The 24529-nt window shown below is 37.6% G+C and overlaps 1 protein-coding gene across 1 annotated transcript; it reads right to left on the bottom strand.

Annotated features, from left to right (window-relative positions):
- Window positions 1-1064: 1064 nt before the first annotated feature.
- Window positions 1065-22929, bottom strand: LOC135464719 (intraflagellar transport protein 140 homolog). Its single transcript, XM_064742272.1, is given in 34 exon segments — window positions 1065-3322; window positions 4051-4192; window positions 4531-4697; window positions 4871-5083; window positions 5608-5814; window positions 6193-6375; window positions 6601-6729; window positions 7152-7295; window positions 7575-7707; window positions 8069-8164; window positions 8657-8763; window positions 8906-8989; window positions 10321-10498; window positions 10759-10988; window positions 12117-12131; window positions 12646-12777; window positions 14227-14455; window positions 14457-14480; window positions 14621-14778; window positions 15155-15272; window positions 15679-15806; window positions 16084-16175; window positions 16579-16657; window positions 16972-17082; window positions 17383-17475; window positions 17728-17876; window positions 18536-18642; window positions 18806-18894; window positions 19165-19340; window positions 19625-19773; window positions 20254-20384; window positions 20718-20939; window positions 21392-21544; window positions 22817-22929. Coding segments are annotated over 33 exon segments (4566 nt in total). The 5' UTR covers window positions 21536-21544; window positions 22817-22929; the 3' UTR covers window positions 1065-3115.
- Window positions 22930-24529: the final 1600 nt, after the last annotated feature.

Raw genomic sequence — 24529 nt, 5'->3', positions numbered from 1 at the left:
ATATGGGCGTACATGGTTGTGATAAAAGGACATATCTAAAGCGTACAGCAAGACGAATTGCTGCTATAATGGCTATAATATTGCTATAATATTCCAAGACACTTCCTTATCAAGGCATACAGGATTCTTGGTACGAGTGAATTTCATTTGATCTGGGACTTCATCTTCGCACCAATGGAAAAACACCTTCCAAATCCTTCTGTTTGAAGAATGTGTGTTCAAAAGGGTTATTCAAACAAGTTTGTTTCCCTATACGTGACAAATCTAGGAAGATGCAATGGAAAATCATCTTTTTCTAAGTTGTAACAATTAAGAAAAGTTGCATGTCTATTCGTAATGCGAATCAAGCATCACTAGATCTGTACTTCAATAGGTCTGTGGGATAGTAGAACACATAAGCCTAGTCTAATTTGAAAAGGTTTAATAGCTTTAACGGTTTTGCGGACATGACGTGAATTAATTTTAGATTGCAATATTGATCCGCAAATATGGTTTAATAACCTACTAGTATGTAGAGAAACCTCGCAATGTCTAGCCAGAACACATAACTGATGAATCGAGAACTGTGCAGTTATATACTCCGCACACATATCTCATGGGTGGTTGTTTCCTAAAACGGGATGCTGCATCGAAGAATGACTTGCCCCGATCTGTTGATAGGAACGTCATCTCTGCTGTGGAATTATGACTTACGAAAATTCTAACTGGTGTCCAAACTCGTGGAATTCTGTAGCCATTCAAAATACGCAACCTTTGTGTACGGAAGTGAGCTGTGAACATCTACATTTAAGATGAATATGGGCAAATGTAAAACCCGTCTTCTCGTTTAATGACAATATGCCCTGGGTTATCTATATGTTGTTTCATTGCTTTCCATTTGCATTTCCATGGTATATCACAATTCTGTTTGTCAAACATTCGGAAAATGTTTAACATAAACATAAACAGGAAAACCCAGAACAGGAAAGAACCCAAATTGCAGTTAATACAATGTGTTGCAGTAATGAATCACTACACAAATTTGAATCTTTCCAGAGCAAAGCATTTTATTTGCAGCTGCGTTGGAATTTTTCACTTAAGTCATAAGACGCTTGATACAAACGTGGCCAGATTCGTCGTTAATTAGTGGTTTCAAAGTGTAGAACACTTTTAAACCTTTCGGCCAGTGTAAAATATGACAGATGATAAAGCTACAAAGGTAACGAAGTGAAGGCCACCAATAAGACCAGGATCTGCCTGTGGCATTTTATTGTCAAATAACAACTTGTTAAATAGGGACGGTCTGAAAGAAGCGCAAGTCTGGGACGGGATATATGGATTCAATGTACACATATACGTCATCAATACGAAAGAGAGAAACAACCATCATGTTACAAACTAACAAACATACAATCCTTATATTGTCTTCCGTGATTATGACAAATTGCAGGTCATCAATACATAATAAAGTTTTGTAAAACAGCACATCAGTCATTCATGGACGGTTTCATACAGAACATGATTAAAAAGTTAGGGTACGTCCAGAAAGTTATACGTATTTGTAATTTTATACTTTTAAACTTAAAAAATACTTCACAATAAAAGTACATGTATTTTGTGGATTCACATGGACTGTTGCTGTAAATGAGAAGCCTTCCGATCACTCAAGTAGGCAAGAAATACAGATGTTATAGAAAAAAAAACTGTTTAAAAAAGGGACACCCGGTTCAGTCTTTACATAGAACAAGGAGTATGATGCAAGGTACAAATATTACAACCTAAATTAACAAATGAATGAGATGATTTTTATCACATCTGGATTTTTGTGACCAAACTTAGGGATTAGACATTATGCCTTCTGGACTTGCCCTGCAGGCCCACACTAGTACATGTAGCTTTTTAACGTAAATTCTATCCTTACTGCTGTACTCTTTACAGGCAATTTAGGGTAACCACAAGAAGACAGATTAGATTGAATGCAGATTGTATATGTATTATGTATCCATGCATTATGTATATATTTGATTATATTTATGCTTGTATATATAATAGATTCAGAATCACATATGGAAGTTCAGTTAGACTGGACGTGTTCACGTAAGGAATGACAAAACTAGATTGCTAATATGTACATTCACCCACATACATTATACACTCAAGATGAGAGATTCAAGTAACACACAGACATCGTCGGGTGAAGTTTTTGCTGTTGTAACCTTTGGACGGAGTTAAATGTAAACATGTTGCAACAGGTAAAATCTGCACAGGTGAAAAATGGTTTGAGTAATAGTGCCTATCATGGTGATAAGGTCCTAGAAAAAGTGTCATACAAAAACATGCAGATTCTATTGGTTAGTAAGTTTTATGAACACTGGATGCTGTGTGACGGATGTAGTGGAATGTTTCAGCAGAATATTCACCTGGAAATATAGGAAACTGAACACTTAGAACCGAGATTCAAAAACATCTGACAAATATCAATGTCACGTTTTCTTGGACTGTAAAGTAAATGTAACTACACATACTCGGCAAAAAATACTATGCTAATAAATCACACATGGAATTTTATCATCACAAAAATCACACTGAAAACACACTTGATGTGATCTGTGTTGGAGATAGTGCTACCTGTGACCCTGTACCTGTGTAAATGTGTGATACAAGACTGAGAGATACATACACATAAATGTCACAAATATACTTATTTGACTGTGATTCATTGGAATAAAATAATTGTATAATTATGCTGTATTAACCCATATTACCTTAGTTCCCAAATGTTCATTTCCTTCTTAAGAAGCATGTAAATAAATAAACTCCATGCAGAGTTTCTCAAACATTTGCATGTGTTTATGCTCAAGTCTGTCTGACTTGCGAAAACAGATAAGAGTAAGCACAGCCTCACTACAAACAAGTCCCGAAAATCACATTTTATGTTATGGTCTTGCATTCCTGGGAGTATTTCTGCTCTCTCTGAATCCAGTCTGGCTGTTGTAACAAGCTTCACTAGACATCACAGACAACTGGTAAATCTGGAAAAGCAGTGATTGGTGATACAGTGTTGTGACCTTTACCCAGTGTTAATGCTGCTTCATGTTGGGTCATGACAACACCCATTTGTTTGCGCTCCTCCCACTTACTGTTCCTCCACAACCTCCTCCTCCACCTCTTCTCCATCCTCCTCAGGTGAGCCTCGGTAACCATTGAGCTTGTTGTTATTCATGATACTACCCAGCGGCAGATCTAAGGCACGGTATATGGCTTCTATTGTTCTCATGTCCACGTAATAGGACAAATTTGCAGATGGCATTTTCATTCTCAGCTCCTCAATGTAGTTGTAGGCCTGAAATGTATAACATGAATAACATCATATACTGCTAGACTCATACTTGTACGTGGGTTCAGTAATAATAACAGGACCACTATGAGTCTTTAGCTGTAATAATTCATTCCTATGGACAAGGATTTCGCAGACTACTAGTGGACCTCAAGAAACTAGCCAAATTTAGGAAATAATGTGGTTAGTCACTTGATAATGATCCCGGCATGTGGATCAAAGGCTTGTGAAACCTTTGTTACATTTAAGCATTGATCGCCTTGATTTCATTATTATGAATAACACCAGCAAGCATCGATGCACTCAATACACACTTTCTTAAACAGTTACATTTGTACTTGTGTGCTCAGCAACATTCTTTATGAGGTGCCCTCACACAGATATTAAGCACTATCAGGCCTATGAACAACGAGGTTGTGTGTTTTAGCTAGTCTACTTTGAGCACTCCTGTTCCTTTATACAAATATCTGACTGAACTTGACTTTCATGTAGGTGAAAAATGCTCGAGTACAAAATTAAACATCAAGCAAATAAATATTCTTTGCGCAGGATAACTGGTGCACAGCTTGAGTTTTTTTTCAAATAGAAAACCAAAGTATCAACATGAATTATGTTTTACAAGGCTGATTACACAAAATCACTTCCATATGGTCTTTCATCCACACATACTAATTGGGAAGACTACATTTTAATGTTCAGATGGTACACAATAATAGATGAAGTCAGTTACACACCACTTTCCACTTCTCCTTCCTGGCAAAGTGTTCAACAATGAAGCCTATAAGATCTCCAATACGGACAGCGGACTCAACTCCTGGCTCCTCAAGGAGGACCTGACACTGACGTACAGACTCCTCAGAATCCTCCTCATATGACCTGAGGACAGCCAGGGAATGAAGGAATCAGGAAATGAAGCATCACAGAATACAGTAGTGCACAATAAGAGGCAAATTTTACACACCATCAAGACAAATGCGATACAAACTTTTCAAAATATTTCCCTCAATGCTGAAGACAATGAAGCTAAACATTATAAAACCTAAACACCCAGGGTGATGAGAGTAAGGTATACATACATGTGTAACAGTAAGTGACTTATTGAAAACTTCTATCAGCAGAGAAGACAGGACAACAGCCGTACAGTGCAGAATTATAAACTGTCAGATAACTCTCATGGTCATTTGTCAAGGCAGAGTACTAAAGATATGCCTCACCTTCTTGCCATAGCAAATTTCTTGATGAGAGTCAGTTTGTGTTTAATGATGCCTAATTTTTCCTCCTGGAGTGACTCATTGGCCATCTTGGCTTTACTCATACACTTGTAAGCCTCCCCCAAAGCCCCCAGGGCTTTCTCATAGTTTTGGTATTCATCTATTTCCACCTGAAACAGTACAAATAGGGTCATTTACAGAAGATAAACCAGCTAAGGAAGGAAGTGTTACTACCAAGGATGAGTAGTTTCCTGTTTTTTTTTTTTTTATGGAAATCAATCATACAGCAGAAAATGGACAAAAAAGACAGCATACTGTGTGTGATTCATCCTATATTTATTACCATTGCACAGGCATCATAGAATCCAGCTAAAGAGTCCAGAGCTCGGCCTTTGGTGTAGAACTGAATAATATTTTTCATGATCTCAGAGTCTTTTCGCCAGTCCAATGACTGGAGGTAATTTGCTGCCATCACATAGATTTCCTTCTGTCTGGAAACACCAGCAAAGAAAACTATCTTCTCTGTATCGCCAGACTTCAACAATGCCTTCATAGCCTGAAAACATAAATACAGGTACACCCAAACAGAACAACTGTGACATTAATATCATATGCTTTGGGAAGAGAGGTGTGGGAGTAAGGATGTATATGTTTATGTTAAAATCTAAAGGTATTAATACATTTGACCCTTGGATGAATGAATGTTTAGGCTATACACTTTGGCAATATTTCATAATGACAAATCTATTACTACATTAATGTAAGTAACCTGCAGATAGCTGTGGTTCCCCCCACCCCACCCAACCTCCACAGGCTCTGCTCAGTATGTTGCACCTGGTAGCCACTGCATAAGTGAAACATTATTTGGTGCAAAACACCAATCGAATAAATAAATACAAAATAAATAAAAAATAAATACATACATAAACGTTAATGTTACTGAATAGCAATAGTCTGGTCTGCCTAAATGCATATATATTTTGTAAAAAATTCTAGGTAATTACTCAGATTAGAAAAGCTGAAAGTAAAGTGAAAATCCACAACAGCTGGAAAATCACAGATATTACAGATGAAGCTGACCTTGAGTTTGTTTCCTGCCTGAGTGAACTTCTTGGTAGCGATGTGATACTGTCCCTGGTGCATGCTGACCTCAGCTATCCCCTCCAGTATCTTGTTCCTCTCCAGCACATCATTCTCTCCGTCTCCCTTTTCTGGGGTCATCCGCTCAGCTAACTCCTCTGTCATGATCACATGCTGCTCCATACAGATCTTCAGAGCATCCCAGTACTAAAACAGCAACAGACACATCTACCTCCAAATCACATCTGTGTGGGTCAAGAATGAGACTCAAACCCTGTAAAATCTTGAGCATGAACATAACCATAACAACCTGGATATGACCCACCAAGAAAAAATCTTACAATCTGAGTATATCAGGCAATCCAACGCAAATTCAGTTACCTTCCGAAATGGCCAGCACCAAACACTTCTGTACTCTCACAGTGGATTGTCTCATATCACCAGAAAACATCCCAGCATTAGGATAGCTATTTGGCAGCATGAGATATCTTTATGTATACATTTGTACGTGGCGGACGACAGACATTATTGCTAGTCAGATAAGGGTTGACACAAACTGAGTTGACCAGCTTAGCCCTGCCTCACCTTTTTACCCAGCCCCAGCAGGTCCACAGCCTTGTCATACTGGCCATTGTCCAGGAAGAAATCAGCACAGCGCTGTAACAAGGCTGGATCAGCGTGCTCGTCAAGATCAGCAGATATCATCTGCAGAGCCCCAAACTGTTTGCTAGTGAAGGCCAGGTCAAGAGCCTTAGCAAAGTTCCCAGCCTGAAAAGACGAAACAGATAAGTAAGGCCTATTAACAATGGAATTTTGAACAGTATGCTCAAAATCTGAAATTTTTAGAATTTTCTGCTCTGTGTTTTATGATGTAAATTATTATGTAAAGGAGAGCAATAAAATTTTAAGAAAGAAACCTATGACTACTACTACTGCTGCTCCAGGAGATAAACTCAAGACATGTACATATATTTACTACACAAACAGCCATACCTTATGAAATAACATGACTGCTTTGTCTTGCATGCCAGGCCTCTGTTCAAAGTACCTGGCTGCATCCATCATGTCGTCCGGCCTGCCAAGGAGAGCCAGGTTCAGGATCTGATCCTCAAAGCCATGTTCCTACAAAGGTCAGGGAGAGGAAGATAACATTCTGGGAACATCATCTTGTATTATGTGAATCTATTTACGACATTAATTACAACACTTTCACAACTGAAGCCATCAGAAATAGGTCAGCCTTATTGTTGATTCTACACCAGTGCATGTGAGGAAGATTATATTTTCCATGGCTGTTTATACAAAGATATAGTATTCATTTATTTGACCGTATTAAAATGGGAAACTCATGGGAAATATGGTGGCCAACGGTGGCCAAGGGTGGAGGATCACCATCCTCTCCTGTTTTAGGCTGATATACCTTACTTAATGGTGGAACAAATGAAAAATGCCATCAACTGTTATTTGCCAACTGAGCATGAAGAAAAAGGTGACCTGGGGAATGTAGAAATTCCTTGCTCAAAGCCAGACATTAATGAACTTACCATACATAGCCGTATAGCATTTCCGTAGGCCTGAGCCCTAGTGAAGAAATGGATGGCCTCTTTGATAAGATCCTGATTCTCAAACTGCCGAGCCAGATGATAACAGGCAGCCTTATCTCCAGTCTCGTTACAGATGTCAGAAGCCTGGAAACATCACAATACACCTTTATATCTGTAATAACCATTGATTATATAAATGTTGGTGTTGTACAAACTGCAAAACCATAAGCAAAGGTTACAAGTATATCATTGTCAGATCATATGTAATCTTTGTAGCCCATCTTAATTTATATACATATATATACTGCTACAAGATATGACAAAGTGGTATGTTTCATGAAAACTGGTTATTAACCTCATCTTGGAAAATACAGCAAGCAGTATTGTAGTAATCACAAACGTTATGATCAGTGGATGTCTGACCTTATCCATACTGCCACAGTAACAGTAGACGCGGACCAGGGATAGGTAATCTTGAGCTGCCTCATAGAACTGCAAAGCAGCATCCATGTCCCCTGTACTCTCCAGGTACTGGGCCCACCACTTCCGTAAACTCCTGAAGTACATACAGAGGACAAGCATATAAACATGTATGCAAGTACATCTACATTACCATTATTGAAGATTACATATCTGATCAAACTGCAAATTACCATATAAGCTTCAAAAATGCCAGTATTACATATACATATATATTGTAGTTAATGTATAGTAAAAAACCTGTTGTGAAAAACCGTTCTGAAGTATTGAGCCTGGTGATGGCCTAGCCCTCCCCAAAGGTTTATGACATATATAATCTTGTAAGATTACTCTTGTAATCTTATAGACTTGTACTTCAATAAAGAGTCAGGTATGTTACATATGGCTGTAGATTTGACTACTTTATGTCCATGTATGCTGATTTTACATGCACTCACATGTCTCTGCTCTTCATGATGTAAGCTTCTAAAGCATCGGGCTCATCAAATAGCATGCGGGGAACTTCAAAGCGGTGGGTGTCAGATTTCTCGTAGCTGGAAAGTCAAAAAGACTGGTATGTATAACTACATGTATATTTATTTTAAGATATGTATTTCATATTACTTATATTAATCATATTATCTTACATGTAATTTAAACCTCATATTCAGTTTTCCATGCATTTTGGTTACAAAGCATCATAATATAAGGCAAAAATGAGATATCTTGAGAGGCTTCCCCTGTTTGTACAAGTCATATTTCAAATTCATCAGAAGAGAGAAATTTATTTATTTATTTGATTGGTGTTTTACGCTGTATTCAAGAATATTTCACTTATACAATGGCGTCTAGCATTATGGTGGGAGGAAACTGGGACAGAAGAGAGAGACAGAGACAGAGAAAGAGAGAGAGAGAGAGAGAGTAATGGCAGCAATGCATGGCCAGAAATGTTCATAAATAGGACAGTTGCCTCGACAAGATGACATCCATTAGCCTTGGGGTAAAACCCAACTCATAATCACTATCCTAGCCTAAGGCTGCCTTACTTGGGCACCGCTTGATTAACATCCCCTTTAGCCTCCAGGTGTTTAGCGTAATTATAATAGGTGGATCTCAGGTGTATACGATCATACATCTCTGCTGTCTCCATGGCCTGTAATAGACACAAGAGAAAGGCATGCTCAACATTACACTGTGATCTCGGTAAACAACTAGGAACAAATAAATATCTGTCACCTGCAAATGACATCTGATAAGTGCTCAAAACCAAAATATACCAAGAGCGAAGTTCATACCTTGCCCCACTGCCCCATGTTCTGATAAAACTGATTCAGCAAGTCGTATCTTTTACAGTTTTTCAGAAGTCTTTCAGCATCTTCCTGTTAACAGAGAAGGCAGAAACATTTAAAACACACAAAGCATTAAATCATCTTGACCATTAAAATGTGTAAATTTAGGTGACTGACAGGTGCAGATCCTTTCTGCATAGCTAGATATCAACAAAAAAGTTGCATGTGGTGATCCTAACTATTACTGAGAAAAACAAATTCTTATTTACTCTCAAGAGAATGACATTTAAAGATTCATATTTCCAGCAATTCAACTCTGATGACAGCAGAGTCTGAATCTGTGGTAACTGTAAAAGCATACATTGTACACATGTACATGCATGTCTTAATTCTCTTCATGCATATTTTCTTTTCATTGTAACATATTTGTAACTCTTCTTTCACTATGCTGTATGAAGTAAAATTTCTACTAGCACAAACGGTATAAAAACATATAGAGCTCATACAACAAGTTCACCATGTGGTACATGTATCATCCATGTTCGTTTGCTTATATGATTGGAAATAAACCTAGAAGGCTTTGATGTGTTTCTTTGTATTGATTAAATACTTAGCTCAGCTCTTGAACATCCTTAAAATTACCCTGGACAATTAAAAGACAAAACACAATAAATAATATAAACTGCGTTATTTAAGAAGAGGGGTGAAAATAGACCTATTAAAACAGTCAGAGACATTTTTTCTCATGTGCTCTGTAGCTCTATAAAGGAACTTTTAAGAGGAATTCTTATGAGGCCATGGGACATGCCATGTTAGACTAACCAGAAACATGATGCTGTGTCACTCATATTCCACGTACATATGGTTAAAACAGGCAAAACAGGGTGTGCCTGACATAAGCGGAAACAGGTGCCTCCTGGGTGTATAGAAATAACTCGTGTCTGACTGAAAAAAAACCCTGATAACATGATGGCACTTTCCACTGTCTCAAAGTGCTTGATTTTGCTTACTTTGAACCACAATATATGAGTTGTGGAACATCGCAAATGTAAAATGTTATGCTCTTTAAGCTTCCTCTGGGATTATTTCATCGATGCACATAACTTTGGTTTAGTGCTGTCTTTTCTCCAATGTTTATCCCTGTTTACTGTACATCTATGTAAATCCGCACTCAAATATCTGCCAGGAACTACCCTAGTTGCTCAACCTTTCTGCACATGAAACAGTAAGTTTTAGTGTGACTCTGCATCTTTTTCACTTCACTTTGGAAACAAACTACATTTGCTGGATTGACCAAATTCAGGCATCACAAAAGGGCTACATGTATAATTTTATCAGTCTACACATAATAATGCCTTCAGAATATGTTTGAATAAACACCCTGCAAACATTCTAAAAGGTTGAAAAATTACAGCACTCACATTTAGGCCTAGCTGTATTGCCAGCATGGCCACCCGGGCATCCAGTTCTGGTTCCTTCTGGGCCTCCCTGAGAGCCTTGGCCCCACGGGCATGTCCCATGTTTCCCAGACACACGCTAGCCACGTCCAGGCGGCGACTCTTCACACACATCTTAGCCATATTCTCCCACACTGACTCACTACACAATACATCAGATTAGAAAACTCTTTAGTAATAAGGTCCAGTACACTGTATTTCAGTTTGATGGTAAGTAATTTATGTTACACATGTAATTTGGGAACAAAATAAACAGATTTCCCGCACATTTTTGTCATGGTGTCCTAAGTACACATGGATAACAGGAGTTTAGCTCCTAATTAGTCTGGCGTGCAAATTTACTCCTTCACCTTGATAAGTGTTCGCAAAATTCACTATCTGCAGAGCTTGACATGACGTTACCTCTTGATGAGTTTGATAGCCTTAAAAGCTTCATCCATGTTGCCCACAGCCAGGTAAAAGCTGAAGTTCATCATAGCATCACGAGTGTTCTTGTCACTTTTTTCCAAACCCACAAAGTCACGCATCACTTTGCGGGAAACCATTTTGGGGAAGAATGGGGTTTTCTCTATCACAGAGTACATGCTTTCAGTTTTAACTACAGGTGGAGGCTCATCACTTGTGTCTTCAGACTGCAACAAATAACAGGTAAATCTTTCCGTAACAGCAAAGTGAATACCTTGTTTTCTGATAGCCACCTTTTATCAATAAGGGAAAGTCCACCCTAGTGATTTCTTTCATCAATCAGAAATATTGGCATGTGTAATCAGTATTTCAATGATCAGCAAATGCACTGTACACATTAAAGGGTGACAATGGATGAACAGTATTATTTCCATGATCATTCCACATACCATTAGAGTTATTAAAAGTTGATTTTACTATTTCATTAAACATTCATTCCAAACATTCTAAAATACTGTAATATTTAAATAGCATACAAGGGTAGTGATTTGGTTCAATAAGCCAACAGTTACATCATGGATACTGTGGGGGAATAGATAAGTGTTAATTTATAAGCATTAAAGTCAACTTTTTTAAATTCAGAAGTCCTTAAAAGACTTCAAAATGTTAAGCATCATCTACAAGCATGAAGAAGATTAAATCAAACAGATTGTTAAAAAAGTAAACAGCACATGTTCTGTGACAAATTATATACACAGTGAAAAAAAAACACTGTCTAGAGAACAATCTAGAAAACAAATTTGAGCACAAAAGAAGCTACAGAATAAAAGGAGGATGTCAGTTTAGATACACTCTACAAAGATGATAGGGAGGGTACCGTGTACCCTTCTAACAAACTTCTTAAATACCAGGGGCAGATTACACAAAGCCAGTTTTGACTTAAGTCAGAAATTTGAAATATGATTTCAGACCTTATTTCTGAGCTGTGTAAATTAAAATTTTAACCACCTCATCAATGTTATCTTCAGGCAAATGTGTCAAAACTTTATCTTCATTGTGAACTGAACACTGTGACACCGTTTGAAGTTCTGAATTAAGTCAGATATGTGGAATCAGCCCCAGATCTCAAGCCTTTTGAGAACTAACTTTAGCAAAGTTTAGTCCTAGTTGGCCAAAGTTTATCAAGAAGTTACAAAGGAAATGAATGAAGTTTCGTAGAATTTGCCTAAAGTATATTTAGTACAAGTACACCTATCATTAAGTGCCTTTCACATATTATCTACTGAAGAACATGTCATGTCAGTGACGCAAAGTACAATTCTACATGTAATTGTAGATATTAACTAATATAATACCTGAATATTTCCAGGCTGCAGACAGAAGGCAAAACAATGGTTATTTGATGACTTAATTCTTCCATATAAAAAATCCAAAAATACACAATTACTGAGGAGATTCATGTATTTGTTTGCCGGTGTTTAACACCTCACTCATATTCAAATGACAGCACATAAGAGGAAACTGAAGTGACCCACTAGAACCTGACAAACTTCCTGATTTAATTTCGGGATGGAAACAGCAAAGAGTCGAATTTGAAAGCGTGACCTCCTTGGGATGGGCCTCCCAACACCTGCAGTAAGACAGCGCTTTAACAATCTCAGCTCTTGAAACTCCCTCTTAGGAGACTTAAGTCTATACCTAAATTCCCTATACAGTAAGGCATCCTAAATGACCCATAAACAAAGAGGCTGAATTCGCCAAGTTGCTGATGTTTATGCTGGCAAAGTATAACTTAATTGGGTTATCTCCCTTTCTACAATCTGGTCCAGTGACTTCAGCTGAGCATGTATTCGTGTGAAATTCATAGAAACATGTGGTGCTTACCTTTCTGAGGAAATAATGGTAGGGGACTTGGACAGCCATGAGGGAGTTGTAAATATCATCCAGAGGGTAGCTGTCCTGAATGAGCAGGCCATTGTCTGGGGAACTGAACAGTGAGACAACCATCACCTCCACCTGTAATGTAACAATTAGGTTACAAAAACACACCATATTTGCCATTATGAGCACATCAGTTTCTACAAAAACAAATTAAACTGTAAAATTTGTATTACACGATGTGGTAATGTCTGTTAAGTAATAGATGCATTTAATTCAGGTTGTACCATAGGGTAATGAAATTTTGATGGACACAAGTCATGTTCAGTAAAGCTTATCACCACAAACCCAACACCAAAGTCCTCCTGTAGGTGAATGCTTCTAATGCTCCTATCTCACAGGTGGCAGAGTACACTGTTCCCTCATCCGGACCAAAAAGATTCATGTTGTGTTATAACTGAATCTGTGCAAATGCAAATCCTAACAAGGAGATAATTTATGATGGCTGGAATAAGATGAAATCTGAATGTGGCTGACAACAGTTGTATGGTATGATACAAATGTTCAAAAGAATTTCAGGTACTTGTGTTGATTGAGTTACCCGGTTTAACAGAACAATAACAGTTATAAAAATTTTTGCAACTATCCCAATAAAGTCTTGAAATAATGAAACATTATCATGTGTAAAGTGATCTACCTCTGTTTTATCTGCGAATCGAGATTCATATAAGAATATGTCAAGAATTCTTTGCTTTTTTTAATAGAATAATTTATGTTGAATAGAACAAACCTTAATTTACAATGACAATGTGTAAGAAAACAAAGATGGCGGTGACACATTGTTACATCGCTAAACTGGTGACAAAACAAATCTGTCGCTCAAAATAAACACAAAGGAGGATTCTTGCCAAGTCATCGTAGGTTGAGCAAAGGTCAAACAATACACACATTTCATTTTTTTTGCATAACAGCTGAACAATTGATAATGTTTTTCAACCAAACTCCCACTGCTCAGGCAGGCAAGCCTCATGGCGATTTGATAGGAACATAACCTGAGGAGATTTGCATTTTTTTTTTTGCGCTGAAAAACTCTCCACCATTCAGTGTTTTCGTAGATGTACTGAATGCACCAAATGGACAGTGCCACATACCAGGAAAATACACAATTATGTGCCACCAAATTACCTAAACATGTGGGCAACTGTTGAATTTCATTAGTTTTAGAGAATAAAACTAAACAACTTTGAGTGAACAGCAGTATCATATGTGGAGGGCATTAATAGCATTCAACAAGCCTAAAGGGAAGCAATTCAGCTGAAATCACGTTTGCTCCTAGACTCCCGCTCGAGCCTGCCTCATTGTTTACCCGGGTACGGTAAGATTACGATTCTCAGCACTGTTTTTATATGTTATATTACAAATTAACAGTAATAAAAAATGTGATATACACTCAAATCTGGTCAAAAGTGATGCCTAACGTCATACTTGTGACAACAATTTTGCACCTTTTCCCCGTGAATGTTTGGATACTGGCACAAAAAAAAAAATGGGGAACACCACATCATTGGGTTAATTCCGATTTCACGCTAAATCAATCTGGGTAAATTTGGGGGAGCAGTGTAAAATCCTATTAAAGCTATAGAGGGCTAGTGATGAAATCTTACTGGTGACTCCAGGGACAGTTCTGGTCAGCGAGGGAGTTTTCTTCCCATCCTCTTTTTCCTCCTTTTCCCTGTTGGGAAGAAGAGCTGCTTGGCAGACTATTAGCTTAGGCTCCTGGGGGTCCCAAGTGTGTGAGATGGGGAATCGTCCGGCTATCCTTGGCAGCTTGGTTCTTCCCCCTGAATTGATAGGTACAAATAACAAATGTCAATGAAAAACGATGACTAAAAAGCTGCCCATATAGAACAGATTAGTTAAATCAGCCATGCTGAAGTCTATCTTCTAGATAGAAAGAGATGTGAGCCTTTGGCTGACTGACCTTTCCTGATCATTCAGATCATCTGCTTCATCGTCTCCATTCTGAGTTGTGTTTGGGTAGTCATCCTGTTCCCCACGTCCACTCTCAAAGTTGAAGAACTGTACAGTGTCTTGCTCTAGATCCCAGAAGTACAGCTTAGGGTCAGGCTCACCATCACTCTGGAGTACAGAAGTACATTTATAGCTTACACAGTACATAAGGTAAAATCTTGGAAAATCTTATTTACCATTACAGTAGTACATACAAATACAACAATTTGCTTCTACTACTGAGAAAATGTTTTTACATAAATCAACCTGAGTAACAATTCGATTTTATCCATGCGTTCTTTGGACACCATGAAGGACGAACATGTGCATGTTTCTGATTCAATATTTCATGGTATAACTTAAAGCATTCTCAAAAATGCGACCACCTGTAAGACACATATTTCTACTTAATCACCAAAGCATACATGTACATCATTCTTATTGTAAATTAACATATTTCCCTTTGTTAAAGATGTAACAGTATGATTGATGACTCACAACCCACCTTAATAACCTGAATGCTGACCCGACTCCCACTACAGTTACAGCGGGCTGATTGGATGCTACCGAAGCCTTGGATTAACTCTCCCATAACTTTTGGGTTACTGTGAGGTTTAGCCTCCCTGTCAATATAGATAGAGTCATATTTGATTACATGATTTTTTTTAACCTGCAAGCAACAACCGAAGCAAAATAAAATTCTCACACATAACAAAAGTGAAACTTAGGGAGGGACACATTTGGTTTTAGATGGGAATTGAGACCAGATAACAAATACTGGAACAAAATGTATCAAAGAAATACTAAAAAATGCCTTAGTGTACTAAAAAAAATGCAATGTATGTTTGCTTCCACAGAACACAATAAAATACCTAAGAGCACAAAAATCAGTTTTATTTTTCACTAACTTTGAAATTAACCATGATTTCAGTAAACTGCGCAGTGATTACAGAATAAACTCCCAGACAAGCAGTGCATATTTTGAGCAGAAATATATACATATCAGGACACCAGTTTACAGTATAATACCTTCTTGATAGGTCATATGTCTTGAGCACTCCATTTGATGTCGCTATGACTAGATAGTTTCCACAGATATCTATATCAATAGGCTCTCCCTCAACTTCACTGCAAGACAGCAGTTGTTTCACTGTACCCTGTAAAAACACAGCACAATTTTCAGATTTGTCATAATGTCTATAATAGCCTGCCTCAGATTAGTAAAGACTGAAAATGTATCACCTTTCACATTCATTAAAACCAAACAATGAAACAATCTATGATTGAAAAGAGCAGCATCATAACAGTTCTGCTAAGCAAAGACTTCATATTCTGGATATTACACCACTGATATGGAACAAGGTTAGCACAATGATCACCAGAGAAGTAATGCCAGACTGTCACTGTCACTGACTGTATTGTCATTGTTTTTACCTGAAATGTCCGCACTTGAACTTTCCCAGGCTCTACTGTGTAAATGTTCTGGTCATATATAGCTAACCGCATAGATTCTGTTGCGAAGGCACCTACAAAATGAGCAGCAACATTATAAACCATGGATCAAGAGCACATATACAGTTTGTACACGTTCAGACCAGAAGCAATAACTGTTTAATTCTGCTTGCATAAAAGAAAAATAAGAATGATCACTCACAGTACAAACACTGGCATGTTCACTACAAATCAAGAGGCAAAAGTACACAAATAAAATTAGTACACATACATGTGATTTAAGAAGTGTAATAGTAAAGGTTAATTTTTTTTTTGTACGATTTTCTCCCACCGTAACACCTTTCCCTGTGATGTGAAATATTTTTCAGTACAGCATGAAACACCAATCAAATGAAATAAATAAATGATCATATTAAAAAAAGGCTATACACTTCATAAGGTATTTCAACAAAGAGCAGTCAAAAGGTTAACGCTTACCTACAGCCCGGATCACAGACTTGTCTTCAGAGTACTCATACACATTCACCTTTTTACCATTCCACACTGCCAAGGCTTCCTATGATACACAAAGTAATGCACTTGTATCAGCAAAAACAGTGTCAAAACACAAATTATGAGCTGGTACACTGTTTTAAGTATATTTATCAAATCTCAGCTAAAAGTAACAACATAGGAGAAGATAACAATGCTGATCACTGTTTACAGCTATATTAAGACTATCAGTGGACAAGGTGAGCAAGACACAGGTTTTACTGATCCAATACTCTGAAATTAACACTGCATTTTTTTAAAGATCTTGGATAGGTCTTGGTAAAGTAAAAGTCATAGAAGGATATATACAACCATGTGTGGGAGGAGACAAACACTTACTTTTGTAGTGTAGACGCCTTTTACTTGCATATCTGTTTTCAGTTCATGGTGATTTCCTGTGTCAAACATGTCAATGATCAGGTTACATGGTCCAACCTGTATCACAGAGGTCTGAAAAGATTCACATCACCAAAATCAACATATTTCACATTGAGATGAAGTGAAGTTACATCCATCATTACCATCCTGCCACTCATATTTCATCAGGGTTGATCAACAGGGTTTGTTTTCATCTATATTAACTTCCCAGCAGACTTCAAATAGCTTTAGTTGGAAATATTAACATACTAGCATATTTAGCCTATCAACTTTTTGAACTTCAAAATGAGTGCCATACATCATTACTCTTTTAAATATGACAACCTATATGTTGCCATATTAAAAAATAGTCATTATGACCTAAAAACATACCTCTCCATGGAAACTGGAATTCATCACCTGTTCACTCAAAATAAAGATGTTGTTGAAGGTGTTAGCACACAACATGTTCTTAGATGAACCCCACTGAAAACACAGAACACAAAAGCATGTCAGTTTTACTTGAAGCAAGCATCATCTTTAAGCATCTTTCTACAATATTTTAACCACTCTACAATAAGATGTTTCAGGCCATAACTTTGTAACTCAACTCCTCGTTAACTTTAACCCAAGATTTATAAGTTTACATCAGCAGCAAAATCTTCTTGAATATTAATATTTTATATAATGTATATGTTATCCCTTACATGGATGATTAGAAATGTAAATGTAAATTACCTGTAGTTGTCTAACAGGGCCTTCAACAGTGGAGGGGGCCTGCAGCTTCCACTTACTCTCTCCCTCTATCTTCTTCATTCCAACAGCAAATGGGGAGGAGTATTTCCACATAGCTATGTTCCCCATGTTCGTTCCTGCTGCTAGAATTCCTGAATGATGAAGCAAAATTGTGTGATAATTTATATGAAGCAGACAAGTATTGAAAATACTTTTTTCCATACATGTCCCCTACAATTTTAATTTGACAGAAAACTAGGGAAAACTGACTAAAACGGTCATAATTTTGATGGAAATGGATGAAATAGCCCAAAAATGAACCCTGTCTGTAACTTGCTTTGGTGAAGCCACCAACAAGGTTTGAGTTCAATATGAGAAGCTGTTTAACATTGGTAAAAAGTATGCAGAATGTTGAACTCCAAAACAATTCAAAATCAGTAAATAAATGAGCAGTTTGGCAAAAAAAGTCTGAAAAACTGCTTCATGGCAGACTGAGAGATGAGATGTAAACCTACATGTGAAGTCCTCTCTGGTACTGATAGGGAACTAAAAATTATGGTTTCTTTTCCATGACTACATACATGTATATCTTCACAACAATCAACACCATGACCAAAAAACAAGTACACACTAACACCGTATGGGGACATAGCTCACTGAATACAGGCTCATTTGCAGTCTATGCCATGAACCACTGTCCATGGGTTCATGTGCAATACATCTGGATTACGGATCAGTAGAAGTAGAAAATGTAGCTTCTTTATGACAAATTCAATGAACAGATCAATGTGTTAAGGAATATGAAACCAACCTTTGTTTTCACAGTAGGCCACACACAGAATACCCTCATTGGGATCATAGCCACTGTGACCGTCCAGTGACAGCACATAGTTCTCTTCCACATTCATGTCCCACATCCTGAAAACAAACCAACATCCATATCAACTACAGTTCTACACAGATCTAAATTAAATCAAGAATCAGGAAACAGTCAAATGATATTATGAACACAGTTTTTGTTACCGCCTATGATAACCAAAAGCAGTTTATTAAAACACAGATCTATCTGCTGATTATTTACCTGAGAACACCTTCTCCAGTGGCTGTGGCTAAGATACCTTTACCAGCCCAAACAATGTTGGCTTCTTCAGACTTCCCACTGAGCTTAACCTAACAAAACAAAACATGTTTATTAACATTGGAAAAGGTACCCTGCTTCACAACAAAAGTACTTTGAACAGTAAAATATATCATTGATTTTTCAGTATTCACCAAAAAAAAAAAGAAATTGTATTTTCTCAGAACAAACCCCATTGATTCAAAAGTACATTTAAATACATATCACTGATATGATATCCAAATGTATCGATTCGATACATTCCCTGATGATCATTACAATAGAACTGCACTGCATTCATAAACCATGTCAGACCTGCTCACCTTCAGTATCTCACTGACATCGCCCTCAGGTAACACATTATGCTGGGTCAGCATGAGATTGTCTGTTATAGTCACCAGGATATCTTTCTCTCTGTAGTACAGTAATGTCTTCACACAGTAGTCTACTGAGAAACACTGTATACACTTTCCATCCTCATTTACATAGTACACCCCACCTAAGGAAAAAGATAAACACAGAGCAAAACAATCACATTAAACAATTCACTGCTTTTAGTCAACGCATAACTGAGCTCTCAAGACTTGTCTTGAAATCTGAAACAATGGTTTAATATTTCTGAATATTTTGTCGTTTCCTCTATTCATAAGAAACTTGCGCTAAGGCTATAATTAAAGAAAAAAAACAAAATATGTTAATAAAGCAATTTAATAAAGAATGTGAATGTAGATACAAGCAAGAGATAAACATCTACCACAACAGAAAGTCAGAACAAATCATTACCACTGGCTCCAGCCACAAAGAAGGCCAACGACTCAGAAGATCCCAATGAAGAGCCAATCATCACACCACTCTTTCCTTTCTTCCAGTTGAACATATCCAAGGCATTTTCATCCCCACTCACAGCTGCCCTAGCCAAGTTGCTTATATCACTGTATAAATGAAACATAGTCAACATAAACGATTATTATCACAGATTAATGAAGAATATCAAACAACAGCTTCATTGATCTGAACAGTACAGAACTCTAGACATGGATATATTTTGATATCACATAAGCTTAGATATGGTGATTCGTTTTATACGAATACATTACAGTATATACTTCCTGAGTTTCCTGTTAAGGACTATGACAAGGTTAATTCTAACACTTTTCTTGATATATCAGAAAGCAAACTACAACTTATTCCTCTTACTCCTCTGTTCTCCAGACTTTGTTCTTAATAAGCGGTTGAGAGTACTGGTATAGCTGTATGGTGGTCTTATATGTTATAAAGCCTTGTTCATGAGCTTGACCTATGACACAACATATACACTGAGCTGTTAGGTCCATCAGTCATTTGCCCAAGGCCAGTGGTTTCTCTTTCCTTCGCCACTGTGTAAGTCAAATTGTTAACAGTCGAATACTTACGTAGCAGAGTCTGAAGGTGGGGGTGGTCTGAAGACAATCTTTGTCAGAGGCTCCTGAACCGCATGCTGACAGACAGGAACTTGCTGAAGCCTTCCTCTTGAGTCAGCTTTCCACACAATAATATTTCCAGACTAAAAATAAAGTTCAACACTGTCATGAATTGCAAAAATGAAATTCTTCTCATGCAAACAGATGGTATTTATTCACTATGTCTCAATTCCTACATTTTATATCACTGTAATTGTTAGTTTAATAGTTTGCGCTTTTTAGCCAATATACATGTAACTGTAGCAGGAATATTAAGTTTCTTTTTTCTCACATGGTTAGGTCATCTAATGAACAACATACTCATATCTTAACTTTTCCACAAAGCTGGGAAGGAAATGTAACATTCTGCTTCAGCACCACTAATACTTGTCCCAAAAATTAGAAGAATTAAGGTAGACAAACTGGCACATTTATACCTTATCAGCTGAGGCTAATCTTGTTCCATTGGAACTCCAGCCAAGGACAGTGAGTGCTGACTTGTGGAGGGGTGCAGACTCCATAAGTTCTAAGTCCTGTCCATTCCATATCAGTAGTTCTCCACTCTCCCAGCCTACAGCTAGGATCTTCTTGGTGGGATGCCATGACAGAGATGTCACTTGAAACGATTTCTGGATGGTTGGCCCTTGAACACGCTCACCCTTGTACAAAACCAAATGATATAAAATAAGAAACATATAACAGCAAAAGATAAAAAAAAAAAGATCTTCTAAAATAATGTAAAAAAACAAAAGCCAGATAGAAAATTACACAAATGACTTGAAAACTAAAATAAAATTGGTGTAAGTACTTATTTCGTGTGTTGACAGTTTATGGTAATTCTGACACCATTTTAAAATTCACCTCATATCTTCCTGTAGTAGGACATTACCTACTATATTTACTGTATTGCCAGATGTAAAACGCCACCAGGCTTGCCTAACCACCCTTTTAAACTGGAATGCGATAGCCACTGAACTTGGCCCCCGAGTATCACATGTAGTTTAATCATTACTGAGAATAGAATTAAATGATCTCAACTCAGCAAATTCGATGTACATCATATGTAAACACACAAAATTATAAACAAAATAAACTATATGTTCCATCTCACCTCTTCTTGAAAGATCTGAACAGTTCCACCTTGATCTTCTAGATACACTGCTGTGGCAAGAAGTGGAAATATTTTGTGCCATGATATATCTGTCTTGATGGCAGTAAGGTCTGTTTCCAAGCGTTGGTCAAAATAAACTGCCATATTTCACATCTGAAGAACAAAAATTATTTCGGTAAAATACACATAATGGAAAGTATTTGTTTATTTATCTGACTGGTGTTTTAAGTCGCACTCAAGAATATTTCACTTACGCCATGACCATACACAAGTTGCTGGAAGACCTTCTCATGTACGGCTGGAGTGGAAGCCAGCATGAGCTGGACTTGAATTCATAGCGACCGCATTGGTGGGAGGTTCCTGGGTCATTGTGTCATGCTGGCATGATATCTACTTCCGTATAAGGGAAAGTAGATAACAATATGGAGTGCACAGTTCTGCTAAGTGTATGATCACTTTTTTTTAAACAGTTTAAACAAAATCTGCTCACATAAAAATCAGGTAAATCAACCTTTTAAAGTACATATGTATAAAACAAATCTGAGCTTGTAATTTTGTCTTCTCGACTTGCCAAGTAAACATATTGTCTGGGCAATCCATAGCTTGAAACACTTATGGGTCCCAAAACCGACACAAGTCAACAACATCTATCCTCTCTAGCGAAAAGCACTGTGTACAGTTGTATCAGTCTGTATAAGTTGTTTGACATGAAGAAAACAGTCAAATGCACATCTGTGATCTAAATTTAAATGTATCCCTTTAGTATCTGGATAGATATTGCCTCTCAAATGTTCTCAGAAAACAAGTTTCACAAGCAGCCATGTTGGCTGTCACATTACTTCTAATTAAGCTTGCACAGAAAGTGTCAATGTGTTAAAGTCAGGTTTGGATAGTTGTGCACACTCCCCTGCGTACAATAAATGCTCTTCCAATGTTGAATTGTTTGAAAATTGACCTCAATGTTTAATTTAATTGAACTAACCAGTATAAAAGAAAGACTCCTCGAAACTGATTGCTACAACTTCTAGGCTGTGCTTACTGTGATTATTTAGTGATAAAAAATGATGACATTTCCAAATTAAATGGCCCCACCCAAAGTTTTCTGTAAAATGCCTATTCTAACGATACATTTGCATGCATGGTGATGGTGCACCAAATCCAATCACGCATCTTGACTTTTGCACTTAATGAAGTCAGCAACTTAAAACTATTATTGACAGCTGTAGCCAAGGCTGGTCCCAGCGGCTTCGTCTAAAGCGTAAACTCTAAAAGATCGCTATATTTACAATGACAGCTGAGGTAAAACATTTACGTTGTTGTTGTTCAGTCACCGACACCAACACTTTACCTTTCGTGAAAGAAAAGAAAACAAAAGGTTTCAGGGGTTATTCCCTGTATAAAAGAGAGTCCAAATATCATACTCACACAAACGATACTTCAAATAATATGACCTCTGATGATTTATCTTCTCAAATGGTTTCCGTGGTTACCAGAACGCTTCTTGTTTGGTTGGTAAACCACCATCTTGAAACTATTTGTGTTGCCCGGATGAACATGGATTGCCGGGAGATCCAACTCTCCACGGTTTGATAGGCTGCATTGCCGATTACAGGAGAATGCACGTCGCACCTGTCTACTGAATTTTAACCGCACTTAGTCCTTGGTATAACCTGGGACTATTATATACATGTATATAATAGTCCCAGGTATAAATAATCAATCACTGTTATGGCATTTTTTTAATGACGTTTACAACCTTTTGGAATAAAAACTTCTCTCACTCAAAATAACGCACTCTGCATGTATTTCTGCCAAAAACAATCACATTATTTCTTGTAACATGTCTGGGCGAGTTAACTAGCTGCCCACAACAGAATTAGATCTATGCACATGTAAGCCTACAAGAGGCAATTTTAAGACAGATACCGGGCACTCATACATGGAGCCATACAGATATATTTAAAGCTCCACGGATGAAGTTAGAAGTTACAGTTCTATTCATTGTGTGGGTATAGTTGTGCTATGTTTTCTTAGCATATAGGCCTGTGTGTATAAGTTGAGCGTCATACACATGCAAGCAAAGATAGCCCAGCCGCACAGGGAACGCACCCATAAGGAGATACAGTGATATATGGATTTGAGAGATCAAGTAGCTTGAAAAGATGAATTGCACGATCAAACTAGCACATAAATAGTCTTACATATACGCCTTTCCCTGCATGTTACAGCGGATAGGCAGAAAGAACCATTAAAATAACTAGTGAAGGAAATTAAAGAAGACGGGGTTAGGGAAACAGTGAAGCCCATTATAAAAGTGGACTGACCAGTTTGGGAAATATTTGTTTAAATGTTTGTGTCCTGTTCACATATACCGGCATGCCTCCGTGCAACGAGGACTAAATCCATAGCCTATGGCTGGCCTTTGGCTTATCATTATCAGTATGGACAGGCTCAGGTCATTGTAACAAACACACACACACATAAAAAAAAGAAGAAGAAGAAGGAGAAGAAGAAAACCTATCTTTCCTGTCCAAGTGAATATTGTAACATATACGGTAGTCTTTGTTTTGTTTTTTAGCTGTCATCAAGCCGTCGACAAAGACTCTCTCTTATTTCTCTTAATTCTTTTATTTGGCTACTGAAAGCACCAAGCTATGTTGTTTTTTGTGTGGTATCACATTAAACATACCACCTTTCACTGGTGGGACTTGTCGGTTAACATGTAAAATTAAATGTGATGTACCATACATCAAGTACGTGCAGGATTATGCTAGGGACGCCAAATTATCAGGCAAGCTTTCACATTAAGTTCATGTCTTGTGACATTAGTGTTATACATTTTTTTATTCATTTGATTGGTGTTTTACGCCCTACTCAAGAATACTGCACTTATACGACGGCAGCCAGCATTACGGTGGGAGGAAACTGGACAGAGCCCGAGGGAGAGGCCGCAGGTTGCTGGTAGAATTTGCTTCTGGACTGACATGAGAGCACAGTATACAGTATAGTGGGGTCAGTTATCTATGGTATGGGCCATCGACGTTGATCACGGTCTTAACCTGTGAGGTTCAATATGCTCTCATCTATCTTCCGCTGATTACTCCGCAACCTCACATTAGTTTTTCTGGTATCTGGTGA

Source organism: Liolophura sinensis, chromosome 1 (genome assembly GCF_032854445.1).
Source record: "Liolophura sinensis isolate JHLJ2023 chromosome 1, CUHK_Ljap_v2, whole genome shotgun sequence".
Lineage (NCBI taxonomy): Eukaryota > Metazoa > Mollusca > Polyplacophora > Chitonida > Chitonidae > Liolophura > Liolophura sinensis.
The sequence above is the reverse complement of the archived record's forward strand: the minus strand, read 5'-3'. Positions and strand labels throughout refer to the sequence as shown.